The sequence below is a fragment of the Hyperoodon ampullatus genome (assembly GCF_949752795.1).
Source record: "Hyperoodon ampullatus genome assembly, chromosome: 6".
Classification (NCBI taxonomy): domain Eukaryota; kingdom Metazoa; phylum Chordata; class Mammalia; order Artiodactyla; family Ziphiidae; genus Hyperoodon; species Hyperoodon ampullatus.
In genome coordinates, this window is record NC_136919.1 from 7258795 (window position 1) to 7285763 (window position 26969).

A 26969-nucleotide genomic window follows, 5' to 3' on the forward strand; every position below is an offset into this window, starting at 1 on the left:
AGAGCTATAAATAGGAGCAGAGCTCCGAGGAAGGCTCCACCCGGTGGTGAGCTCAGCCAGCTGTAAGTGGAGGCGCGTGGTAGGGGTCGGGGACAAGACCTGGGCGGGGGCCGAGGAGGCGGAATCTGAGCGCCCACCCAGCACCCCCAACGCCGAGACGTGAACAGAGGAACGTTCGTTAGGTCAGTGGTGGCTATCTCGCCTTCCCCAAACCTCCACTCCACTCTGGGCCCTCGGCCGAGGGAGGCGGTTCGATGCTCAGAGCTGGCTAGTCCTTGGGCTTTGAAGGTACACCCCACACAGTTGTGTATAAACAGTATTTTAATATTTGTATAAATAGACCACAATATTACCCAAAAACTGCAAGAACAGAGTGTGGAAAACAGATTCTCAAACCCGTGCGTACAGCCTCTCCTGGTTGCACGTGACACTGGCTCCCCCATCTCTCCCCGGGGCCAGGGTCAAGTGCTGTGGGGAATGCTTGAAGGAAAGGAATACGCCTCTTGGGGGCATTCTGAACATGAGACTGAGCGCAGCAGACTCGTGGCTCCCCGCTGTTGACCTCTTGCATCTATTACAAAAATAATGCTGGGCGCTGGGGGCCGGTGGCTGGAGTCGTGGCTACTCTGGGGAGGTGACAGGAGCTGCTCTCAGCCCCGGACAGGCCCCTCAGCAGCACCCCTGCTGCCCAGGGCTGCCATGCAGGCTGGTGGAGAGTGGAAGGCGGGTGGCGGGCCCGAGGCCCTATCTTTGCACGTGCCGGACAAAGGCCTGCACTAGCTGGATCAGAGGCTCCTGACTCTCAGGGCTGACCTTGGAGAGAGAGGCGGACTTGCCCTGAGGCGAGGGAAGGATGCCAGCAGCAGGGGAGCTGGGGGCTCCCCGGCGGAAGTAGCGTGAGAGGCTGGAAAGCAGAGTGCTCTGCAAGAGAGAGAAAGCACCTGATGAGGCCCCGCGTCCCCCACCCTCAGGGCTGGCCGTGGGAGGTGGGGGACTGGGACCTCCTGGGGCCCCTCCCCACCAGGCAGGGCCCCCTACCCCCATCCTACCAGCTCTGAGCTGAGCTCCTGCTTCATCCGCTGCTTGTCCCGGGGGTGTACAGCCGGGTCCCTAAGGTAACGCATTGCCTGGGAGATGAGCAGGTAGAAGCAGTTCTCCATGGTAAACATCAGGAGGGACCTGGAGAAGGGCAGGTTTGGGCGCTGTTGCAGAGAGGGCCGAGCTGGCAGTGTGCGGTGGGCCCCGGAGCCAAGAGCAGAGCCAGCCCAAGACGGCCCCAACCCCAAACCAAATCCCAGGAGGGCTTTCTTACTTCAGTGTTCTGGTCCCTTCCGCTTGTGTGCTGAGCCCCACTGCCTGGGTGAGAGGCTCCTTTTTCTTGTCCAGCTGGAGAAAAAGAAACGGGGGTTAAAAAAATAAGGTAACAGGAACAGCTCCAACTCATTGAGAGCTTCCACTCTGCAGGGCCTACACTAAGCTGTTCTATCAGTTATTCATTTAAGTCTCACGCTAATTCTTACAGGTCGGCTCTATCACACTCACTTTATGAAGGGAAGGCTAGATAAACGTGCCCAAGGTCATGGTTAGGAAAACCAGGAAGACTTGGGTTGAGGGGCCAACTTACCTCTCCAAGCATGTTTAGGGCCACGTTCACTGTGGCCAGAAGGGTCCCAAAAGAGGGGGCCACTTCGGAGTCAAAGGTGGGAGTGGTGAAGCTCAGGGCAAACAGGAAGTCGTATTCAGCAAGGTCCAGGGACTGCAAGGCAAGGCAAGACGAGAGCGATGTAGGGCCCCACAGGACCCAAGCAGCTCTTGGTGCAGAGCAGGGCACAGCAGAGCCTTCACGGCTCCACTGGAGGCTGGTGGCACAGTGTGGCTGGTACCTGATCCAGCAGGATCTGGCACACGTCGGGGGTGAAGTGGCGCAGGGCCGCCAGGGTCCTGCTGAGGATCTTGAGGAGCCCGTACTGGACGGTGTGCAAGGCCCGCTGCTCCGAGGCCTCTGTGTCAGGAGCGGGCTGCTTGGAGGAGCAGGAGGGGGCAGCTGTGGGTGGCCGCTGAGCTCGGGGGGCGACAGCCGAGGGGATGCCCTCCCCGTTTTTGTTCTGGGGGGGGAGACAAGAGATGGCTGGAGCCCACGGAAGCCAGGGGTGAGGTGGTCCAGGCAGCCGCGGCGAACAAGGGCTCAGTTACCTGCAGGTAGTGCTGCAGCATCTTGCGGCTGTGCAGGAGGGAGGTACAGGCCTGGCACAGGTAGCCCAGGTTTACCTGCAGCAAACCCAGGGGAGGGGTGAGGGGGAGCCTCGAGGCAGCAGCCCAACCAACTAGACCGACCATGCACGTCTCTATGGTAACAACGTACTTCTCGGGCCCCCTGAGCCTCTCCCTACGTTCTCTAGCTCAAAATCTCACAGCCACCAAGCAAGCTCGACTGCAAACTGTAGGTCATCAGATGCCTGGACGGTTTCCCTGGGACCCAGCTAGATGCCAGGCACAACATGAGGTCCTAAGTAAATAAGTAAGATGGGGATAATTTTCCCATCTTACAGAAGAAGAAAAAGGCTTAGAGAGAGGTGAAGTAACTTCGCCAAGCTCACACAACCAGCAAATGACAGGCCTGTCCGACTCCAGAGCCTGTGTTCTTTCCCTGCCCCCCTCTTCGGCTGGCTCCCAAGTCCTGTTCTAAGGGATGCGAACCAAGGTTGATCCCACAGAGCCCAGCTTCTCAACCTATGAGGCTGCCCTGTCCTGTGGAGGGAAAATTCAGCTCCAGAGGGAGCAATGTGAAACCAAACCCTGTGTTACCTGAAGAAAAAGCCCACATTCCAGGAACAGGCCTGCGATTCACTCCCCGCCCCATCCCCTCCCCCTCCGAGCATTTCCCCAGGCCCTTCAAGAAGCAGGTCTGAGGCCCCACCTGGACGTCCCGCATAAGCTGAGGCAGGTGGAAGTGCCACTCCTTCCTGAAGCTGGAGAGCTGCAGGAGGAAGCCCACGGTGTGGTCCGCCTCCTCCAGGCACGCCAGACTCTGCACCGTCCTCACCGCATTGAGGCACTGGGAGGGGGGACACGGGGAAGGATGGGGTGACTCAGGGGCCTGCCATGCCTGCTCCCACCCTCCCGCGGGGAGGAGAGGTCCTGGGTCCACATACGCTGAGGTGGCAGCGTTAACAGGAGGCTGGACGAAGCGGTTTCTGACTAAGAGGTTTCTGTCTGAGCAGATCCCAGACCGTTCCCCTCCCTCAGCAGGGCAGCCACACTGCTCGGCCTGTCAGCCAACAGTCCTTACGGCACCTCAGAAGCGGGAGCACTGGCACTGCTCAACTGCCAAGCCTCAGCCCCGAACAGCCCAGATGCCCCTGAACCCCAAGCCTGGACCCCAAGGATGCCAGCAGCCCCTCACCTGTAAGGCCCGCTCCTGGTGAACCCCCACGAAGTCCAGGGCCTCGGTCAGGAAGTTGTAGCGCAGGGTTTTGAGGAGCCGCTCCATCAGGGACATGGACAGGCGATAGACACCCGGCCAAGAGGGGGCGTCCAGCGACTTCCGAGAGGTGCCGGGCGTCTGAGACACAAACAACAGACAGGATCACGACAGCGACAGCGCCGAGGAACCCAGCTGACAGGTAGAGCAGGGCCTCCTTGCAGCCCAGCAGCTGAGGCAGCCTGGCTGGTCGGAGTAGAAAAGCTCCTGGAATGGACGCCAGCAGGGCCAGACGGGGTCCAAAGGCAGCAGTTACAGGAATCTAGGTTCTAGATCCGCGTCCAGCACTAACTAGCTGTGTGAGCTTCTCTTGCTAGAGGTCAGTCTGGGGGTGGGGAGGATTCTGCACCATCAGTGCATTAACTAGGCCACTAAAGAGAGCAACTTCCGGGGCAAGTGAAAGCACCAAGGTGGGCTGGGGGAGGCAGTGGCAGGCCACTGGCACTCACCTGCACTGTCCCATTGGTGCTGAGCTGGTACACACTCAGGAGGGGCAAACAAATGCTCTGGGTGATGCCGGCTCCAGCCACTGCTGTGGCCCCCTGGGAGGGAAAGATGCAGAATGAGATGGAAGCTGTCACTGCAGCCACCCCACCCAAGGGCAGGTGGAGGTCTTGGGCTGGGAGACTCACAGGCAGCGTCAGAACCCACCCAGCACAAGCAAAGAGGCTCCCTCGGGCTTGCCTCCTACCTGCTGGGTGCGAGCCAGGGTGAGGAGCAGGTGCAGCGCGGCCTCGGTGAAATGCAGGTTCTGCTTCACGCGGAGGCTCACCTCCAGGGTGGTGAAGAGGGTCGGCAGGAGGGGGAGCCTGCGGGTCACCTGCAGCCACGAGTCGCCATCCTCGTCCACCTCACACAGCTCCTTGGCCAGGTGCAGGCCCAGGACACACACCTGCTGGGGCCCAGGGGCAAAGATGGGTGAAAGGGAAGGAGGCAGTGCAGGGGGAGGAGGAGGGGAGGAAGAGGATGGACTTCCCCCGGTCACCCCCGCCTCCGAGGGAGCCGGCTGAGACAGGACTCGAGCGCCCGTGTCCCGCAGCTGTGCCTCTGCCCTCCCCCCGACCCCAAACTGCCATCAAGCCGTGTCAGCGCTCCTTCCCAATTCCACCACCCGAGCCGGTGCTGTGTGGAGTCCAAGTGGCCGCCCCTCTGGCTGCACTACTGCAGTCGCCTACTAAATGGGCCTTCACTCTCTCTGGATCCTCTCTACTCCATTCTTCACCCCAGTGGCTTTTCACACTTACTGTTGACCACAAGCCACCCAAAGTAATAATACGTTTTACACTGCGCTCCAGTATAGGCATACTCACGTTTTCATGAAACCTACCCTTATCTCCTGCAAAGCACAGATATTTTCGCTTACGTTTTATTCTACTTCATTGAAAAAATGCTGGTGGTAACCAAATGAGCTCAAGACCCACTTATAGGTCCTGACAAGTGTCTGAACAAGTGTTCCGTACTACACCCAGCACGCTCTCTGAAGTACAAACCTCATGTTTTCTCTCCCTTTGCTTAAAATCCTTAACTCGTTTCCTGTTTCACTTAGGACCGAAGACCCTGACAAGGCTGCTGGTCCTCCAGCCCCCAGCCCTCCAGGCCTCACCCCATCTTGGCTCACACCAGGTGACTGTCACCCACAACTCAGTACACGCTGTCCTCGCTGCCCGAAGCTCCCCTGCTCCCGTGGCCCGCGCGGCTCTACCAGTTCTTTAAGTCACTGCTGAAAGGGCGCTTTCTCTCTCAATCCCGAGATGATGTGAGAACTCCATGCTGCACATTCTCCCTGTTCCACCCCTGCAGGACTTTCCACAATGGAATTCTGACACATCTCTGCACGGTCTGATTTATTAACTTTCCGCATCAGGCTGTGACTGTCTTGGTCACTGATCACCCCCGGGGCCTGGCACAGAGGAGGCAGCAGTTCCTATGTGTGGATGCGTGTGGGAAGGACAGACAGGGTGCCCCCTTACCCCATCCCGCTGGTCCTTGTGCCGGGGCCGGGAGCAGTCGTCAGTTTCCATGCTGTCCTTGTCCTCTGTGGCACTGCCTGATGCCAGACTGTGGCGGGTCTGGTCGAAGAGTGCGATCACCTCTTCTTGGAGGGTCTCACAGACGTTCAGCACCAGCTGGGAGTACTGGGGGATGTCGCTCACTGCAAAGCAGACGGGGGGGGGACGCTGTCATGCTCACCAAGGCATCTGTCCCACGGGAGGGGAGGAGAAAAAGAGTTTTCCTGAAGGTAAGAGTTCCGAGACCAAAAACTCAAGGCTCGCAGGAGAAACGTCTGGCTCTGAAGTGGAGGAAGCCCTGTCCAGGCTGCCACAGGGGCCGGGAGATCGCTCCACTGGCTCCTCTCTGCCTCTCACCTCTCATCTCCTTCATCTGCAGCACCGTGATGAACGCTGAGAACACCTTGGCCTTGGTCTTCTCCATGAGTTGCTGGTCTGCCTGCAGCACTCCCTCCAGGATCTCCGTCAAGGGTCTGAGGATTCCGTCCACAGAACCTAACTCACTAGAAGCAACGTGGAGAGGAGAGGGTGGGGAGAACACACCTCAGAGAAAGGCCACACACTGCCCTGCTCCCCCTCAGGATGCCCGCGGAGCAGTGAGCCTCACATCAGGTGTCTGACTGAGTCCCGTTCCCCACGAGGGGAGGCCAGCCCTTTTCACACCCACTTCCTCCCCTTCGGGAAGGGTAAGGCAAGCGTCAGTAAAGAGGATGGGACAGGCCGCCCCTCCCGGCACAGGGCTCACCTCTTCCACTGCCGGAGAAGAATCAGCAGCAGAGTGCACATCATGGAGCCCAGGCGGAGGCAGTTCACGGAGGCGGGGACTAGGAGCTGAGGGGAGACAGCACACAGTTAACGTCAGGCTTCCTATGAGCTGACGAGGTGGGAAGACGTGAGCTCCGTCCACAGGCACCTTCGGCCTCAGGCCTTTCTTTCCCAGCAGCAAGCTCACAGGGGTGGGTCACGGGGAAGAGGCCAGGGGTTGGCACGGCGGCAGCAGGCCTCTGCCTCCCACTGCAGCCTCGGGCCTCCCAGGCCACTTGAGCCCTTTAACCTGACCACTCTTGTGGCTGCAGGCTTGTGAGCAGCTATTTGACCTCGGAGACCTTCTCCCTGGGAGGAATGGGAAATCTCCCAGACACACTTACTAACGCCTTGGTCCCATGGAGCACGTCAAGAAAGAGCTGGCGACGCACTGCAGAGTCGGTCAGGTGCATTATCTCCGCCTGCAAAGGAACAGGAAAAAAACGTCAGGAAAATTTCCCAGACTCTAAAAGCCAAGAAAGGTGGGGTCCTCTGTCAGGTAATTAGTCACCGACTGCCTGTTTAAAATGGGGCTTGAGGGCCCTGCTGTTTCTTTGTCCACCTTAGCCATGGTCAGAACCAAGCCCAGGTTCACCTCCTCCCCCGGATGACACCCTTCCTCTGCTCAGACCCTTCAAGGCTTCCCAGTGGAACCCATCTAGAAACACAAACTCCTCTACAAGGCCTGGGAGCCCCTTAGGATCTGGTCCACCTGATTTTGGTATCATCCCCATGGTGCTCACTCTACTCCAGCCCTACAGGCCTACTTCCTCCTCCGTGAACCGGCCGAGCTCTTCCCACTTCTGGACCCCTGCATCTGTGACTCTGACTGCCTAGAGCACCCTCTGGAAGGTTCCTCACACACTCAGGCCTCAGTGTGGACAGCACCTCCTCAGAGAGGGCCTCCCGACCACTCCTATCCTCCTTTAGCAGTCGCTACCATAGCATCTTTTTTTTTTATATATATATATATATTTAAATTTTTATTTATTTATTTATTTTTGTCTGTGTTGGGTCTTCATTGCTGCACACAGGCTTTTTTCTCTAGTTGTGGTGAGCGGGGGCTACTCTTTGTTGCGGTGTGCAGGCTTCTCATTGAGGTGGCTTCTCTTGATGCGGAGCACGGGCCCTAGGCACGTGGGCTTCAGGAGTTGTGGCTCGTGGGCTCTAGAGTGCAGTCTCAGTAGTTGGCGCACGGGCTTAGTTGCTCTGCAGCATGTGGGATCTTCCCGGACCGGGGCTCGAACCAGTGTCCCCTGCATTGGCAGGCGGATTCTTAACCACTGCGCCACCAGGGAACCCCTACCACAGCATCTTGGTTATTTCCTTCCTAGTGAACTACCACAATCCCAAACTATATTTCTTTGTAAATTTGTTCACAATTTACCTCTCTCATGGGCCACCTTCCATGAGATCAAAGACTGTATTTGCCTTATTCACTGCTGCATCCCGGTGCCTGGCACACAGTAAGCATTCCATTACTATCCATTAAATGAATGAACAATCAATATCCTGGACTAAACCAGATAGGTTTCCTAGGGGAAAAGAGGATGGTGGGATTTTCAGAGCTGCAATTCAAGAACTGCTACCCAGGTAGGACCTAAAAGGCGGGTGACACACAAATTACTGCCTGGGGAATCAATCATTCCCCCAAGATGGTTGAGCCTTTTAGTGTGTCTACAGTCTCAGGGGTCCAAAACCACTCTGCCACAGCCAAGCTCCAAGGCTGTGGGCAGTCTGGCACTAGGGAACAAGTCATGGAAGATGTAAGAGTGTGCCTAGAACAAAGGGCATCTATTAAGCTGAAGTTAGTAATGAAATCAAGATAGTAATGTGGATTCCCTAAGGCAAAATAGGTCAATATCAAGTCCTTACTCCACAGCATGGCGTTGTCAAAGCGCGCGCGCGCATACACACACACACACACACACACACACAAGCCAAGGAAAAATGCAAATTCTTCCCAAACGTTAACTCTCTCTCTAAAAACCAACGCTCTGTAGACACACGTTGCAGAGACAATGGCCTTTGTTCTTTTTCTAAGAAGACCAGGAAATGCTGTTTCTAGAACCAAGGAAAACCAACTGTTCCCTAGAGAGGGTGCTGCTGCAGCTGTTGCAGCTACCTGCTGACTAGTCAACAAATATGTACTTAGCGTCCACAGGGCACACAGCATGAGAAGGCCAACTATCCACGTGCACAAGAGGTGGATGAACGAAGGGAGCCCCCGGACCTATCCAGGGCCCCAAAGGTGGCTATAGGAGGGTTTTATGAATGTCTGAAGGGATTTTAAATGACTTCTCTGCACTTTCTTTAAGGGTCTTTTGTTTGCCCCAAAGCCCTCAAACACCCCATATTTGGCACAGAACCTGTTACACTTTAGCTCTCAGAGAAAAATCCTGATTCATTCTTTATCCCAAGGGGCTGTATCTGCTAGGCATCCCAGCATATTGTTGCTAAGACACCAAAGTGAAAACCGCACCCCAGGAGATTCTTACGTGACTGGTGGCGATGATGAGAAACATCCTCCAGGCGGAGACCAGCATCTGATACTCTACCAGGGAGGTGCAGCTGCTGCCCTCTGTGTCAGCCGTGTGACATGCCAAGGACTTGACATACCCTGACCAGTAGGCAAAGCGTTTCTCGCTGGAAAATTTCTCGAGTGTATCTTTTAAAGACTGGTCTAGTGAGCCCCTATGGTGCCGAGAAAAACAAAACCTACAGTTAGGTTTTAAAAGCAGATGGGAATGTGATGGGCACAGACCGTTGCTGAGGCAGAGAAAACCACCTCACGTGGGCTTAAAAGCAGACAGCTCCCGATCAGCTCCGATGTGTGGGGTTCACACTTCTTGCTCAACATAATGGGTTAGGCTGAGGCCTTTTCTAGGATTCCTCCTCCATAAAATCCCGAGCACACAGAGTTTGCTTCACAATAACTCTTTCTGACAATCCTAAGTGCCATCGATGAACTGGCCAGGGAGGACACAGACCAGTGGCCCTCCATAAATGGCTCCAAACCAGCTCTCTCCTCTGCCTTGGCTCATACAGCCGTGCCCTCAGCCGTAGACTACCATGGTCCCCCCGCCACAAACCTCTAATTAAAATCTCAAAAGGGGAAAGGACTCACTTAACTACATAGTATATCTCCAAGCAAATTATCTTCATGATTAGGGCACAGGTTTCCAGGATGCTGGGCTGTGGAGGGGGAGAGCAGAGAATCATGAGAACCTCTCCCCTGCTGCCCTGCCCTCCCACAAGGAAACAGAGCAGGGACCCGACACTAGAAAACGAGAAAGCACATTCCCTGTCGAATGTGAGTGGGCATCTAACTAGTAAGAGCAGAAGCATCAGGTCCACGGTGTCTCCAAGTGAGCAGAGACCACAGAGCCAGCAACACAGAGCAGGGCATGCCACTTCCCAGAGCAAGAAAGCAAAGGAAGAGGAGGCAAGCACTTCTCTGAGAGAGAAGTTTCTAGTGAAGAAAACACTCTGGTTGTTTAATTAGGGGAGGAGTCACTTTCCACAGCTCAGTCTCACAGCCCAGCCTTGACTCCCAGGGACTTTCAGTCACTGTCCCTCCCTCCACCACTGCTCACCTCGGATGTTTCTGAGGGAGGAGAAAGGGTTCCAAACAGTGGACTGGTTAAATTCTCCCAGAACTTGGGTCTAAAAAGAAAATACGTGTTGGCAATCACATGTTCTCTTACCCGGTCCCTTCTCCTCTCTCCACCTCCCCTTGGTGGTTACTTCTCCACATTTTATCGCTCCCACAACCCTAACATCTGCTGCGTGGGCCACTTGCTCCTACATAAACATCAAGGGTTCCATGGACAAAACAGGCTCCAAGAGAAGAGCGTGCTCCGTTCAGTCCAATGGCTTGAGTGAGTCACTCTCATCTGAATCTACCGTTTCTCAAGAACGATGGTTTTGGGGGGTTGGCAGAAGGCAGAAATGCAAAAGGTGGAAACTCTTAAGGTAAACACATCAGAGTAAAGGTTACGCCCGCTGGTGGCAGCTTTAAAAAGGGAATAAACTCCCACACACCGACCCAGGCATTAAGCACTTTTATGCATGTGCCCAGGGACCTGTCACAACAAATCTCTCAGAATGACTGTTACCCCATCTTACAGACAAGGACATGAGCTCTGGGGGTTAAGTAACTCCTGGAGACAGACTCACTTGGTTCTGAGGACCAGCATGGCACTGTCCCGACGGTCCTGCCACAGGGCATGCAGAAAGGCAATGGCTGCACGGTGCAGCAGCGGTGGGCACCAGTAGCGATCCTGCTGCTGGGAATCAATCAGCTCCAGCACCACATGGAGACAGCTCCATACCCCAAGGCTGAATTCCTGCAAGAGGGGCAGGCGAGAATTCAGCCCCACAGCTTCTGCCATCAACTGGACCCGCAGAGTCCAGCACCCACCTCCCAGGGAGCCATGTCCCAGCTTCATCCCAGGTGCAGGCTCACCTTGGAGCCATCACTGCCATCCTTCACCTCCAGATTCAGAAACAGTTCAATGAGGCCTGGCTGCGTCTCTACGGCAACTGTGAGGAATTCCAGAATCATGACTTTGATGCGCATGTCCTCAATCTTGCTCCGCAGTCGGGTCAGGAAGGCATCGCGGATGGCAGCCGCATCATTGCCCAGGCAGGCATATACTGACATTGGGGCCACCTGGTGGAGACCAGAACACACAGGCTTAGAGCTCTACCTCCAGAGAAACCTCAACAGACTCCTGAAGAAAGGTGCTAAACAACTCTCGGAAAATGCCAGAAAGGGAAACATTCAGATGGATAGCTCTGGGTCAAAAGAGACATCATTCCAAACTGCAGCAAAAGATGCCCAACAATTCCCATTCCAAACTGCAGCAAAAGATGCCCAACAATTCCCAGAAGAAATAGTAATCAACATAAAAAGATGCATAACCTCTCTCATGGTTAAATAAATGCAAAGTTAAAAAAAAAGATATTGATTTGTCTATTAGATTAGCAAAGATTAAAAAACTGATGAAGCCACTGTGGTGAGGATACAAGACTTGGGTTTTAGGAGCATAAACTGTTACAATCCTTTTTGGAGGGTAATTTCAAAATTTCTAATAAAAATTAATATGTCCATTGATATCTATCTTTTTTTTTTTTTTTTTTGCGGTACACGGGCCTCCCACTGCCGTGGCCTCTCCCATTGCGGAGCACAGGCTCCGGACGCACAGGCCCAGCGGCCATGGCTCACGGGCCCAGCCGCTCCATGGCATATGGGATCTTCCCGGACCAGGGCACGAACCCGTGTCCCTTGCATCAGCAGGCGGACTCCCAACCACTGCGCCACCAGGGAAGCCCTCTATCTAATTTTTAGGAACTGTAAACAAAAGTTTACAGAGTTCTATGGATAAGAATGTTCACTACAGCACTGTTTAACACTAAGACAGAAAATAGCCCAAATAAATTAGGATGCATCCATTCTATGGCATGCTGTGCAAGCATTAGAGAATGAAGTAGCTCCAAATGTGCCCACACGGCAAGACTGCAGGATATCGTGTTAAGTGAAAAAAGCTAGACACAAAACAGTATGTATCGTGGAATTCTGCTTTTGGAAAGAACAAAAGCTCACACCAAACATCCCTTAATATACAAACTCAGATAAAAAGAAATCTGGAGCAACGCGTACCAACCTGCTCATAGGAATTCTTGGAATGAGGAGATCATAGGGTACCTTAACTTTCTATGTTACATTTATCTGTAACATTTAAACAAACATTTTAAAATGAATTTGTATGTCTTTTATAAACAGGGAAAAAAAAAAACCTCTCATAAAACGCAACTTGCGTGCGTGTGTGTGTGTCTTTATGGCTACATCACTTTAAAAGTCCAAGTTAGCTACTTCTCTTGGGAGAAAGCAAGAGTGGTCTCAAGCACAAGGTCAGTTTTCTGGGGCTTTGACTCGTTAGATGGGATCCTACCGTGGCCAGACGTTTCAGTAGCTGTATGGCAAGACGTGGCAAAGCAGGGTCGTGTCTGTGGTAGATGTATTTGGCAAGAACAGCAATAAGGTTGTTCCCATGGGCACCTGAAGAAGTACAGGAAACAGTTTAGACACCAAAGCATGCCTGATTCAAGCTCTTAAGAGAGCCTTCTGTTCAAAAAGGCTCATATGTGTGAGGAAATTTACTCTCAAGTACTTGGAGGGCCAGAGCAAATCTAGGTGGCTGTATCATCCTCTTTTTTCAGTAGCCAAGGGGACAGGCAGGACTGGGGGTAAACAGCTCAATCCAATTCATTAAGAGCAGAAAAAGAGGGACTTCCCTGGTGGCGCAGTGGTTAAGAATCCGCCTGCCAATGCAGGGGACACACGTTTGAGCCCTGGTCCGGGAAGATCCCACATGCTGCAGAGCAACTACGCCTGTGTGTCACAACTACTGAGCCTGCGCTCTATAGCCTGTGAGCCACAACTACTGAAGCCCACGAGCCACAACTACTGAAGTCCACACGCCTAGAGCCCACGCTCCGCAACAAGAGAAGCCACCTCAGTGAGAAGCCCGTGCACCGCACGAAGACCCAACGCAGCCAAAAATTAAAAAAAAAATAGATTAAATAAATCAAAAAAAAAAAAAAGAGCAGAAAAAGATACATTTTTAAGAAAACAGCCTTTTAACAAATAGGTTAGGAAAACCTAACCACATTAAAGCGTCACATTAAAATGCCATCACATTAAAGCATGGCACTGAAATGCTAAAAATCCCAAAATGATACAGCTCGAAAAAGGTCGCAGACGTTACCCAAACGCCTACTTGAAAATGAGGAAACTGGGTCCCAAAGAGATTAAATGAGTAGTTTAAGGTCAAAGAGTAATAACAGTCAGTACTAAACAGGTACCAGGTTTTACAAGTAGTAATTTAATCTTCATTATAATCTCATAAGGTAGATACTGCTATTATCCCCACTTCATAGACAAGAAATCTGAAGCAGAGTTGTTTAATTACGTGCCCAAGGTCAAAGCTGGTTGAAGTCAGAATTTGAACCTAGACAGTCTAACTTTGAACATGTGTTCTTTACTATTATTCTGTCATCAACAGGAGGCAGAGATGAAGTATGATACAGTCTTCTTATTTCTAAGTCCAGGATGGGAACTGGTGATCACTCCCAAGTTTCCTCAAAGAGTTCATCAGAAAATATTGTTGACCTCTAACAACACAGCCTGAAGTACGTACTTATGGGCAGAAGTGCTGCTGAGTAGAAGGAAATTACATACCATGCTGCGTGAGAGCCTGTTCCAGGGGGGACACCACATTAGAAGGAGGTTTCAGCCGAATAGCGTTGTTGGTGACGGAGAAGGCCAGTTTCACCGTCTTGATCAGCAGCTGGCCCTGCCCCTGGCCCTCTGCCCCATCGCTAGGGTGCCAAATGGAAACCAAAGTTGATTCAGACAATATGACTTCATTCGCAATATATGTGCTCTCATGAGTTAGATTCCAACAATAGTCCCAGAGTTCAACAGCTTCTCTTAGAGGCCCCAGTCCAAACTAGGAGAGAGGAGGAGCAATCAACTCCCTTTGCTATGTGCCAGTCTACAGAGCAGCCACTAGGTTATACAAAGGCTATGCCCTAGGAAGAACAAGGTTGTCTTTCTTATGCTGAAGTTCTTACAACATGCAGGCACAATAAAGATAAATGAGGGAAGGTGGCAAGGGAGGCCTACCTGCGGGGCTGAGCAGCCATCACCATGTCGATGGTGTCCACGCCAATGCCCATGATATTGATCACAGTCTGTCCTGCTTCCGTATAGGCCAGGCTGCAGATGCAGAGAGACTGCAGACTGGGGGTATGACTGGAAGACAGACATGTTCTGAGTTACCGGGGAGCTGCCAAATTTACTACTGGAAGGAAAGGGTATTATCCAAACCTAAACAATTGGACATTAGTGATACAGATCAGCTCTCGCTGTCAGAGGAAGTCATCTGATTCCTTTCCTTAAATAGACCCTGAGAAACAATCTAAATGTCCATCAACTAATGGATATGCTTACTGAAATGAATCATAATTAATCCATACAATGGAATGTATGGAACCATTAAAACAAGACAGATCTATATGCAGTGGCATGGAAATAAAAGGTACAGAGTTAGTACAAGCAGAGGAAAAAACCTAGAAGACACACATTAACTTGTTAATAGTCCTGTTTCCCTATGAACATGCATAATTTTTGTAAAGGTCATAAAAAAGGTGTGTGTGTGTGTGTGTGTACAATTTCACTGGGAACAACCTTGTTCCCATTTCATTTGCTCTTCTCTCTTCATAGGGAGAAAGGAGAAACAGCCTGGTGGAAAGCAAGTCAGAACCCAGGAGTACTGAGCTCTGGGCCTAACCAAGTTGAGTACTCTGGAAGAATGAGCTAGCTCTGCACAGCAGAAGCCTGTGTCTTCCCTTGCGGACTGGCAGCATCTGAGAGTACCAAGCTCTAGCAATCACCCGCCTCCTACCTGCTGTGCAGGTCTGTCTCATGACACAGGTTCAGTATTGCATGAATCAGCTCCAGGATCAGGCAACCTGGACTCCAGAAAAGACAGAGGGATGACGCGGTCTTGTGTGATGAACCTTATCCCAAGAGAGAAAAATCCAGGGAACCAGCAATTCCTCCCATCTTCCCTGCCCATGCTTTCCTTACCAATCTGTTCTCTCACTCCGTGGGAGTTGTACCGCCACTTGTGGTAACTCGGCAGCATCTCCTTCAGCACAAACATGACACAGGGCACCAGCCCTTGGCTCTGGGTACTACCAAGCTGCCCCTACAAGAAACCATGCTGTGAGGGTTTATGCCACTTAAAGGTACGTCATTTTGTCACTAGAGATTTAACTCCAAAACCATAGGTCCAAAGGAAATCTGGGCAACCCTTGGCCATCAGTGGAAAAAAAAAAAAAGAAACATCAGAATACTCTAGTTCAACTGAATCCAAGTTGTAGGTTTCTCTAGAACAGAGGAAGGGACTAAAAATACAATTTGACAATGTCACAAAAGGCACCTACAAGAAAGAGAGGGATGAAGGCTAAATCTGAGCAGAAGAGAGGTCTATCTTAAACACAGAGGATACAGTAGGACTGTTGACGATGGAGAATGCCAGTTTCACTGCCATGATCCCCAACCACCCCCAACCTCTACCCCATCACTCAGATATCAGAAAGGAGATCTGACACTCCAAATTCTTTGTCCTAATATTACTTGTTACCATCAGCTTCCTTATCTTAAAAATGGGGTTCCTTTATATAAACATCAATATCTATATCCCTACCTCTACATAGGATTGTTTCTATCTTTTTAAGCATTCACTGATTGACTGACTCCTGCAGGCAGGGAGTGTGCTGAGTATTTTTCATGTGTGGCCCTCTCAACAACTCCATGAAGCAGAGATATTTATCATCCCAGTTTAGAGAGGTTCTAAGAAATTCAATACTTGCCCAAGGTCATGCAGCTAGTAAGTGGTCAACCTGAAATGTATACCTAATTCTGACTCCAAAATCTATGCTACACAAGTATTTTTCAAAGAGAGCTGTGACCCATTAGTGGATTGTGAGATAACTTATTAGAAAACATCTGAGTGCATCTTGCATAGTAAAAGTACTATGCGAAACTCCGTTTTAGAAGTAAACATACAATGTGTATCCTGGGATATGATGTAATGTGTACATATTACCCTGGGCTCTGCCAAAATAGCTTGAGAGTTGCTGCATTATACCATACAGCCTCTGAGTATTAAATAAGTTAACACAGATAAAGCATCTACTATAGAATCTGGCACACAATAAATACTCAATACACAGAAACTGTCATCACCATAACCTCAGGACAACTGGTCTAGCTGCAAACAAAATGACTACAGTAGCTGGGGGCAGGGAAACTATTTCAGATGCTTCTATCTGATTAGATTTTACCTTGACAAGAGTGGTGATCAAGCGCAGAAAGGCAACAGTGACTCCATACTCGCCCTGGGGCTGTTCACTATTCATCAAGAGGTTTCCATACCCTCCAGCGTTCATCCCCTCGGCACTGGGAAAAGACAGAGAGGCAGAGGGAAAAAAAGGTTTCAAAAAATTATAATCACATAATAATAATCTTATTATTTAGATGGCTTGGGCATAAAATAGGAAAGCTCTGCAAAGGAATTAATCAAATCTAGGCTATTTAATACCCAGGGTAAGCATTAAAGACTTTATTGATATACAACCTCGAAAGTGAAAAATCAAATAAACATGAGGAAAACATCCTCGTCTTGTAAGCAAAAGAAGGCAAGGAGAGAATGTTCAGGTAGTAAGACGGAGCCTGTGTATTAATAACTGGTCTACCAGGCAAGCTCGAGTGGCCATGAATCAAGGAAAAGTACAGAGTGACTATGGCTTCAAAAGGGCAAGTTGAGCCTCTGGATCCAGAAACCTCTGGACTCTCTAGACTGGAAAGTTAACTCCCACGTACCTAAGGGGAATGAGAAATACCTCTTTCTCTGTCTCTCTCTCTCAGGCTTTGAAGACTGTGAACCATCAGTGCTGGCCTAAGAGGAAAGCAGCCTCTGTGCCCCAAGTCCCATCACCTCTTTTGCCTTGCCCTCACTCATTTCTGGTGAGAGGGCTGAACAGACAAGGAGCAAACGGGCAGAGAAGCATCTTTAAAACTAACAAAGCTAGCTTAGATCTGAAATGTATACGGTACTCCCAGGGAATATACTCTAATCCCTAAGACCTGGCTCACCTAATCATCTGACTCATGTTGGAGACCTGGTGGGCCACGAAAGGTAAAAAGCCTGTGTGACGAAGATCAGTCCAGACCTGAGAAGGGAAAAGAAGAGTCAAATGTCCATATGTCTTCAGGTATACACCAAGCGTGACATTTTTCAGCTGTTAGGAAGACCTGGTGTCTCACCTTTGCTGGGTTCCGGGCAGCCAGAACGGTCAAGCAATTGACACAAGAAGCAATGACATCCACAGGCCGGGAGATCACAGTTGTTAACCTGGTTGGAGAAGAGTGCACTGTACTCAGTAAAATGAATAATACGACTTGTTCCATCACAAATATTTTCCAGTTTTCTCTTCCCAAATCCCTCCTGGAAGCAGGGATGTGAAAACAGGAAAGCCCTCAGCTGGGGATAGATACCACACCAGGGCTGTCCACAGTGGAACATGTGCGGACTTTAGTCCAGTGGAGTTACCAGATACTGACCGCTGCAGCAGCATGTAGATGCGGGACGTGATGGGCAGGAGACAGTCTGCTATCGACAGGTCTGTACTGATGACCTTATGGACCAGATCAATGATGGGTCTGACCCGCTGGCAGTGCTGAATCACATCTGAGGGGGAAGGAAGCTTGTGATCTCAATGAAAACAATTCCTTTAAGATCACTGAACAGTCTCTGAGACCCAGATGAACAAATTATGCTAATCACAATCTGGAAGGTTCTGAATCTTATCTTGAAATTCTCTATCTTCCAAATCCTCTAAGCATGTCCATTTTTCTTCCCACAGAGATGTCTCCCAAAGCTGACCTCACCTGCAGTGGAAACAACATGAAGCAGCATTTCAATCTCACAGGTGAAGAGGGTCCAGCTGCTATAAGAGTATTCCCAGCGTACCAGGTAGGCCCTATCGTCCAACATTACTTGGCCCACAGTGCCTTGAGGTATGCGAAGGTTGGTCTGACCCCCTAAGGAAGGGAGAGAGAGAAATTAGTCTAATAGGAAGAGGTGACTCCTATAACAGACAGCAATATTTAATCACACAGAGATGCATAGTTTCTCTTCCTAGTATCCAACACTGCTACAGCTTTTTCCATTAAAAAGAAAAACAAAACTCCTCTCTTGTCATTGGGGAAGTGACTCTTTCCATGTGTCTGAAAAACAGCTGAGTGCAGAGTGGTTCTCCACTCAAATGATGACTATTGGAAGACCACCTTATGGGACAGTAGGTGCCTGGGTGACTGGGTAAGTCGGTAATGATGCCGAGATTAGGACAGTAAGGCTGTTACTCTTAGACATTGCCAGTAGGAAAGGAAATTGCTACAACATTTTTCTACAACTTAATTTGACATTACCATTCAAAACTTTTAATTATTTTTTTAAATTGTGATAAAAAAATACATAAAATATACCATTTTAACCATTTTTAAGTGTTCAGTCCAGTGGCGTTAAGTACATTCACATGGTTATGCAACCATCCCTACCATCCACCCAGAGAACTGTTTTCATCTTGCAAGACTGAAATTCTAAACCCATTAACCAATAACTCTCCATTACCCCATCCCTCAGCCCCTGTGACCACCATTCTACTTTCCGTCTCTGTAAATCTGACTACTCTAAGTACCTCATATGAGTGGAACAGTGTTTGTTCTTTTGGGACTGTCTTATTTCACTTAGCATCATGCCTTCAAGGTTCACCTGTGTTACAGCATGTGTCAGAATTCCTGTTCTCTTTCAGGCTGAATAATATTCCACATTTTGGCTCTTAGGAAGACTTGATGTCTCACCTATATATACCACATTTTTAAAAATCCATTTCATCTGTCAGTGGACATGCATTTAAAATTTTTACTGTATATACCCTTTTACCCACAATCCCACTTTGGGGATTCTATATACTAAAAATAAAAGCACTAGTATATAAAGGTATATGTCCCCAAAGCAGCATTGTTTATAGTGGCAAAAACCTGACACAGCCTAAATGTCCTCTGGAAGGGAAAAGATAAAAAGTTATGGGACATCAAGAATAATTACATAGTTACTAAAAAGAATGAGTCAGATCCACATGTAATAAAATCAGTTTGCAGAATGAATTTGTGAGAGAACACAGAAATGTGCAAAAGGACACACACCAGACTCTTAATGTTAATCATCTGATGGAGACAGGTCTAAAGAGAGATTAGCTTTTTAAAATGTATCCCTGCATTGTTTCCCTTGTTATAATGAACATGCATTATTTTTGAAGTAAAACAATCTAAAGATGGAAAAAAGTGAGAAACTAACTAATAATTTATCAGCAAATCAACAAGCACAGTGGAGAGGAGAAGGACCTGCTTTAAAGGCACGCATGTGAAATATTAAAACAGCAGTAAGGTCCACACAGAGGCCATGGAAAAGAGACAACTGAACCAGCGTCTGCCTATCTTACCAAGAGGGTAAAGGAGTTTGGGTGTTTGCCTCCGCCAGAGAGTTCCATCTTCATGGGAGATCACATCATGGGGCTTGTGCTTATAAAGTTCATTGTAGAAAGACATCTTATCCAAGAAACTATACACCTGCCAACACACAGAAAAAAAAAACTCAGCCACACATTTACCAGGGGGACATTTAAGGGGTCTTTCCCATCTACTTTTCTGCTCTTTTAGCCAGACTGTGTGGTCAGCCAGACTGTGCCGACTCTCTAGCTTCTTACAAACCCATCCCTGTGACTCTCCTTAGACTTGCCTCTGCACTCCTTGTCAAATCCTTATTATTCTTTAACACCCAAGTCAAGGCCCCCCTCACTCCACACAGAGTTCCCTCTCCTGGACAGTATGGTCTTTACCACTCAGATGACATTAGTTACATACCACCTGGCGTTATTACTTATTTCTTAGACCCCTTACTCTCTTCCATCTAGATACTAAGGGACTTCACATTTTGTCTCACTCCCACAATATCTACAATAGGTACTTAATAAAAAGATTTAAATTTAATTTTATAGAACTGATGCACTATCTTTGACATTTTTCATTCAACCTCAGACTAATTCTTGCCATGGCAATGAAATTTCAATGTGGAAAGCAAAAAGGATTCCTAAAAAACATCTCCTACTCTATTTAGGCATCTAACTGAATAACCTACCTTCTTGGCAGTAGACTTCCCTGATACGAGGGCTTGTAGCAATTGCAGGAGTGGGGAGAGGAGATGGGGAAACATTCCACATACACTGTCCAGAATGATCCCAAGACCAGAGGTTGGCTCCTATGATGGAAGGGTAGAAGTCACTGACCTTCACATTATCCACGGATTAACACATCTCTGAACTGCCCAGCAATCATAAGGAAGGTAAAATTAATCCTTTCCTTTAGGCAGACACTATTCCTCTCTAATAATTTAAGACTTCCACGTTTCCACTGAAAAAGGTTATCAACAACTGATTGAGTCAGGACCTGAGGAGAGACTATTGCTGCCTCCAGTGACCTCTGCCGTCCTCTCCATAGGAAAACACCATTCGCCTGTGCATGACCTGTTTCCACTAACGTGAAAAGCACCCACATGTCAGCAGATAGCACCACACACACGAGCAACACATCCTCAATCTGAATTTTGTTTCCCACCGGCTTCTCCCTGGAACACTGATTCTGTAAGACTGGATAGCATCTCAGGAAAAAGAGGATAAGATATACAGGCAAATCAGTCAGGCCACAGTTTAAGGGAAAACAGATTTATTCATCAGCTGGACCTTGAGGCTTGAGGCCGTCAATGGTAAGACTAAGTACTGGTGAGAAACTGTTCTCTCCAAAGCCATATTCTTACTCTAAACCTGTTACAATATTCTGAAATTTCTTAAGACACAATTACAATCGTCCAGTGGTACATTCAGGAGTTATAGCACTACTGGTGCCTGAGACTCTCAATGTAAAAAAAGACTTGATGGGCAGGAGAGAGAACACACTGGTTAGTAATGTGGACTAGGGACTCAAGTCAGACAGAACTAGATCTTGATCCTGACTGTCTAGCTGTGACTAGCTTGGGCAAATCACTTCACATCTCCGAGCATCACATTTCCTCACACGCAAAATGGTGATGATAATAGTACTACCCAATCCATAGATTTTTGTATAGATTATATGAGAAAATAGACTTAAAAGCTTAGTGTAAGACCTATCACAAAGTAAGTGTTTAATACACTACAGAGAATACCATAGCATGGCTCCCTCTGACATACTTACTGTTCCCCAGAACAGTTCTGGAAGAGAAGGGTCTGCCAGGACTTCACATGCTGTGTCAATTACATCCTGTTGGGGAGGGAAAAAGAAAATGCTTATTTTCCCTAGTTGAACCAGGCCATCTTTTTTTAACTGTATTCTGTTAAAATAAAAACATGAATAATACCTTCATATAGTATGTCAGAAAGAATTCTGGGATTAAAAAGTAAGGGATGGGGCTTCCCTGGTGGCGCAGTGGCTGAGAGTCTGCCTGCCGATGCAGGAGACACGGGTTCGTGCCCCGGTCCGGGAAGATCCCACATGCCGCGGAGCGGCTGGGCCCGTGAGCCACGGCCGCTGAGCCTGCGCGTCCGGAGGCCACAACAGTGAGGGGCCCACGTACCGCAAAAAAAAAAAAAAAAAAAAAAAGTAAGGGATGTTATCTTAATCTGTTGTATGATGTTAGGCAAATTAACCTTTCTGAACTTCAAATTCTAAAATGGTGAAACTATTATTTGCTTCACAGTGTTGTCATAAGGATTAAATGAGATAATGTACGAGAAAATGAACTGTAAAGTTTAAAATGCCATGTAAATGCGAGGTACTACTAGATTCAGCTAAACTGTGCTCCTAGAGGTCAAGAATAACACCTTTTTAAATTTTTCATCCCCAGCACCTGGCACAGAGTTTGGCACACACTGGGAATCCAGTGAAGGCTTATGAAATCATTTATCGAAAAAATTCCAAGTACTAGGATACCTGTAACCCCAAAATGTTAACACCAATCCTCCAGGCATATAGTAGGGTCCAAATGTGACCGGAATTTTGGCAAAGGATGCAAAAGCTTGTTCTATGCTACTAGAGCTTTGGAAATTGAGTCTTTCAATTAACACCAATTTCTTTTCTCTCCAATGATAAGAAATATTCATTTTCATCAACTTAATCAATTTCTTCAATTTCCAAAATAAGTTACTCATCATAAATGAATAAAATGACTTAGTTATAAAGAACTCCTCAAATATCATTTCCCACTGAAAGGAACCAGGGCTCCTTGGAGAAATGGCAGATTCCAAGTCTGGGGCAAGAATCTTCTAAGATAATCCTGCAAGATTTTGTCATATCAGAAAGCAACAGAGCTATCAAAATGTGTAAGGGAAATGTCAAACAGATTCAGAAGCTAATCTGAAAAAGCTCTTACTGGCCAAAGATGGGGCAACCTGAGCCTAAGAATACTAACTGCAGAAAAACAACAAACAAACAAAAAATGAAAAAAGAATGATGACTGCAATGAATTAAAACACAGCTAATATGTTTAAATCCATGAGTTCACAATGCCATGTAAAAAATTAAAAAACCTCAGTAGCCAACTTGGAATGCTACTAAGGATGCTAGGGAAAAGTGGTAAATATAGGAAAAGAAGCAGGTATAGTACTCTATACCAGAGTATCAAATAGTTAACGAGAGAGAATTTCTTTTTTTTAATTGAGAAATAATTGAAAGATAACATTATATTAGTTTCAGGTGCACAAGATAATGATTTGATATTTGTATATATGGTGAAACAAATTTCTTTTTTATAGCAATGTTCCAACCAGTAAACAAAAGAGGAAAGATAAGAGTCAGAATAGTGCCATTTTGTAACTCCTAAGGAACTAATGGATCTAGACAATGATGTGTCTTGTGGTTACCATAGTGGACAGCACAACTATAGACTAAAAGAAATTTGACAGACTTATCAACCAATAATGTACATATCTATTTATTTAGATCCTGATAGAAACTTATGATAAACTTATGACATTTATAATTAGAAATTTGAACCCTGCCTTGATTATTTGAAGATTTTTTGTTTAGATATGATAATGGTTGTCAAATTTTACTAAAATGATGTCTGGGATTTGCTTCGAAATAACCAAGGAGGAAAGGGGCAGAAATGAATAAGATCAGCTGTGCATTGATAATTTGGAAGCTGGTGATGGGATCATTAGACAATTTTTGTCTCCTTTGGAATAACTTTGAAATATTTCATTTTAAAAAAATATTGCACAAGAATATTAATTAGCATCCACAGCTGTTTGGGACAGATGCACTACAGAGTAAAAAAAATAGGTTACAAAACAGTATATACATTGTGATTCCATTTCTAGAGAATTTTTTTTTTTTTTTTTTTTTTTTTTTTTTTTTTTCGGTACGCGGGCCTCTCACTGTTGTGGCCTCTCCCGTTGTGGAGCACAGACTCCGGACGCGCAGGCTCAGCGGCCATGGCTCACGGGCCCAGCCGCTCCACGGCATGTGGGATCTTCCTGGACCAGGGCACGAACCCGTGTCCCCTGCACCGGCAGGCCGACTCTCAACCACTACGCCACTAGGGAAGCCCGAGAGAATTATTATATTCTTATATTTGGAAGGGAACACATCAAAATGTTAACATATGTTATCCTGCAAGATGGGATTATAGTTTTTTCTTTTTATCAGCACTTCCTAATTTTTTAATCATTAATATGCATCATTTTTATAATATAATAAGTGGAAAACAACAATAAACAAATCATACTTGAAGTAAATGGGTCTGTGTTATATCAGCTTCAAAGGGGTATCTTAGGAAGATGATTGCAAAGAGGGGCAGTGTAGACAGTCTCATGAAAGCCAGACACTGACCTGCTGATTGCCCAGTGTGTGCAGCTCCAGCGAGGTCAGAACAAAAGAAAGGAGTCCATAGACACACATGCACGCGGTGCTAGTGGTACACTGTAATGACAAAGGAGTCAGTGGGTAACTCTGAGTAACACCACTCTTTTCTAGACTCAGCTCAATCCCATCACATTAATATAGTCTACAGTCTGTAAACAAATGGGAAGAGAACCTGAGGCTTCATAATTCTTAATTTAGTCCCAAGATCAGGAAGACAAAGGGAGAAAAGAGAAAGGAGGAACCATAAATATTACAACATAGTCAAGAATAACATCAAAAAGGAACCATTTTCCAAATGATCAAAGTTTTTGTGGGGAAGAAAACCACCTCCAGCCTACAAAAAGGATAGAGTCTCTATGTGCTGGTATGAATGATGCAGCTGCCTGAACTGTCACCGAGATAAATCAACCAGTGCCAACAAGTTGGCTGAGGTTTCCCTTAGCATGTCAAAACAAGCTGATTAAACTGTGTCACTCAAATTAAGTCCCAACACAAGACTCAAGAGAATTTCTAATTCATCCTGTACAGTTGAATGAATAGCCCCCCAAAAAGATTTCTCCAGTCATTATGACCAAAGCTATCTTCTAAGAGATACTAAGTGGCACAGCATAAAATACTGGCAAAGAGTCAGACATAGTTCAAACTGTATCCACCATTTACTGCCAGTTTATTGTTTCTGTGGGCAAATTCCATCTCCCTCAGTCTCAATTTCCTAATGTGTAAAATAGGATGATAAGCCCTAGTGCACAGAAGTATTTTAAGGATGGAACAAGATATTGTACAGAAAGTGCCGAGCACGTCTGTCAGAGTAAATGCTCTATAAAGGTTAGTTACAAAACTATTTTCATTATCCATGTCCTTGACAACTACTATTATTATTATCATGACTAATTAATGAGCTTCTGCCCCGCTCTTTGCCCACTCTCATGCTCAAACACCTATAGCCCGAGCCTCACATCATTTCCCCCACTGGCCAGTGAGCGGAGCAGTCGGGTCAAATACTGAAATACGTTCAGTTGGATGGCTGTGCCACCTATCTTCCGGACAACACTGCTTGTCTCTTCTGGATTCAGGGTGTGACGGAGGAGAGCCCAAGCCAAAAGCACTGGGGTATGATGTGGAATGTCCCCGAGGGTCAACATCAAACGGTCCATATCCTAATGAAAAGAGAAAACAACATCTGTGTCACTTAACAGAAAGGGTCAAGACCCTTCCAGAGGATCCTTCCCCATGCTTAATAAGTCTTCCATTCATCCTCAGTGGCCACTCTCCCATTCTGACATTTTACCCTTCCCAAGCCACAGCCACTTCGTTACTAGACCCCTCAATTACTCTTCCCTTTACCCCCATTTTCTCTCTTGATTTTAAGTAGTATTAAGATTATAACATACATGTTCAAATAAGACTCCTTAGAAAATTTCCCTGATCCTTCTAGAACTTTCTCAGATCTCTCCTCTTTTTCTATCTTTCTGACCATCCCATCTCATGTTCTTCCCCTTTCCTCTTCTTTCACAGGCTCCATAAACGCAGACAACAGCCAAGTTTCTGTCCTTGGGCCTCTTTTGTCCTTATATCATCTCCCTGAGTCACTCTACTTGTTCTCACAGATTCAACTCTCACCTCTGTGAAAATAACTAACAAATCTGAGACTTCTTCCAGATCCAATTAACTTAACAATGTAGAACCACAAATTCCACAATAAGGAAAATTTTATGTGGCAGTATAGTTGAGTGGTTAAAAACTTACTACTAACTACAAACCATCTGAAAAAATTAAGAGGCTGCTCCAAGTTCACCTGACAAATAAGCCCATCCTGGGCATACTGGTGCAGTTCTTTTCTGTCATCCAAAGCACACTTATGCAAGGATTCAATATCCATGCCTTCCACCAGGATAAGGGCACTGAAGTAGCTGGAAAGAAAAATATCACGGTGTCATACATGCTACTCTGAACCTCAGTGGAGACTAAGGTGAAATGTAAGACACTTTAGTGTCAAAAAGGTTGAGTTATTTTACATTCTCTTTTCATACTAAGACTTCTAAATCCAATATGTATTTTACAATTCCAGCACATCTCAATTTGATAGGCCATATTTTAGTTTTTATTTTTTGGCTGCAACACTCAGCTTGTGGAATCTTAGTTCCCCAACCAGGGATTGAACCCAGGCCCTCAGCAGTGAAAGCAGAGTCCTAACCACTGGACCACCAGGGAATTCCCATGACCAGTCTTATTTTATTTTTTATTTATTTATTTTGGCCACATCGCGCAGCATGAGGGATCTTAGTTCCCCGACCAGGGATTGAACCCACACCCTCTGAAGTGGAAGCGCAAAATCTTAACCACTGGACCATCAGGGAAGTCCACCAGCCATATTTTAAATGCTTGGTAGGCTCATGTGGCTTCTGCCTATCAAAGCACAGATCTAGTACTGAAGGTTTCTACAGCCACCAATTACATCTAGGCCAGATCAAATGTCTCAATGGTCAAGTGTGTATTTTTTTTTAATATATTATTTATTTGTTTATTTATTTTTGGCTGTGTTGGGTCTTCGTTGCTGCTCACGGGCTTTCTCTAGTTGCGGCAAGCGGGGGCTGCTCTTCATTGTGGTGCACAGGCTTCTCACTGCAGTGGCTTCTCTTATTGCAGAGCACGGGCTCTAGGCGCGTGGGCTTCAGTAGTTGTGGCGTGCAGGCTCAGTAGTAGTGGTGCATGGGTTCAGTTGCTCCATGGCATATGGGATCTTCCTGGAGCACGGCTCGAACCCGTATCCCCTCTACTGGCAAGTGGATTCTTAACCACTGTGCCACGAGGGAAGTCCGTCAAGTGTGTACTTTTGTTCACAGAGGAAACAGGCCTCAAAATGTGGATATACCCATTTCCATAAAATTCAAAGTACATAGACTATGACGTCAAAGAGGGCAGGGAATACATCTCCCCTATTTATCACTGTCTTCTTAGCATTCGCACAGTGCCTGGTCTACCACAGCTGCTCACCGAATTTTTTGTAGAACGAAAGGATGAACTCTTAGATGAAAACAGTAAGTAAAAGAATAGAATGTGGTGCTTATTTTGAGAAAAGATA

The 26969-nt window shown here is 47.4% G+C and overlaps 1 protein-coding gene across 2 annotated transcripts in view; it reads right to left on the bottom strand.

Annotated features, from left to right (window-relative positions):
• The window catches only part of NUP188 (nucleoporin 188), a gene marked incomplete at its 5' end in the record, with an annotated part of 43911 nt that continues 16942 nt past the window's right edge, over positions 1-26969 (bottom strand). The window contains 35 exons of one of the 2 annotated variants that reach the window (XM_079706395.1): positions 1-921; positions 1050-1179; positions 1313-1386; positions 1625-1756; positions 1884-2105; positions 2194-2268; positions 2918-3055; positions 3404-3562; positions 3931-4023; positions 4173-4373; positions 5452-5633; positions 5848-5993; positions 6236-6321; positions 6639-6716; positions 8793-8988; positions 9422-9489; positions 9891-9960; positions 10474-10643; positions 10763-10969; positions 12252-12358; positions 13541-13680; positions 13988-14116; positions 14769-14835; positions 14954-15074; positions 16216-16330; positions 17027-17103; positions 17198-17285; positions 17495-17621; positions 17822-17974; positions 19435-19561; positions 20130-20249; positions 21221-21286; positions 23855-23944; positions 24844-25044; positions 25683-25797. In XM_079706395.1, the coding sequence (XP_079562521.1) occupies positions 745-921; positions 1050-1179; positions 1313-1386; positions 1625-1756; positions 1884-2105; positions 2194-2268; positions 2918-3055; positions 3404-3562; positions 3931-4023; positions 4173-4373; positions 5452-5633; positions 5848-5993; positions 6236-6321; positions 6639-6716; positions 8793-8988; positions 9422-9489; positions 9891-9960; positions 10474-10643; positions 10763-10969; positions 12252-12358; positions 13541-13680; positions 13988-14116; positions 14769-14835; positions 14954-15074; positions 16216-16330; positions 17027-17103; positions 17198-17285; positions 17495-17621; positions 17822-17974; positions 19435-19561; positions 20130-20249; positions 21221-21286; positions 23855-23944; positions 24844-25044; positions 25683-25797 (4447 nt within the window). In that variant the 3' untranslated portion in view covers positions 1-744. Of the gene's footprint in view, positions 922-1049; positions 1180-1312; positions 1387-1624; positions 1757-1883; positions 2106-2193; positions 2269-2917; positions 3056-3403; positions 3563-3930; positions 4024-4172; positions 4377-5451; positions 5634-5847; positions 5994-6235; positions 6322-6638; positions 6717-8792; positions 8989-9421; positions 9490-9890; positions 9961-10473; positions 10644-10762; positions 10970-12251; positions 12359-13540; positions 13681-13987; positions 14117-14768; positions 14836-14953; positions 15075-16215; positions 16331-17026; positions 17104-17197; positions 17286-17494; positions 17622-17821; positions 17975-19434; positions 19562-20129; positions 20250-21220; positions 21287-23854; positions 23945-24843; positions 25045-25682; positions 25798-26969 lie in introns of both variants that reach the window. The other variant, XM_079706394.1, reaches the window with a different exon arrangement.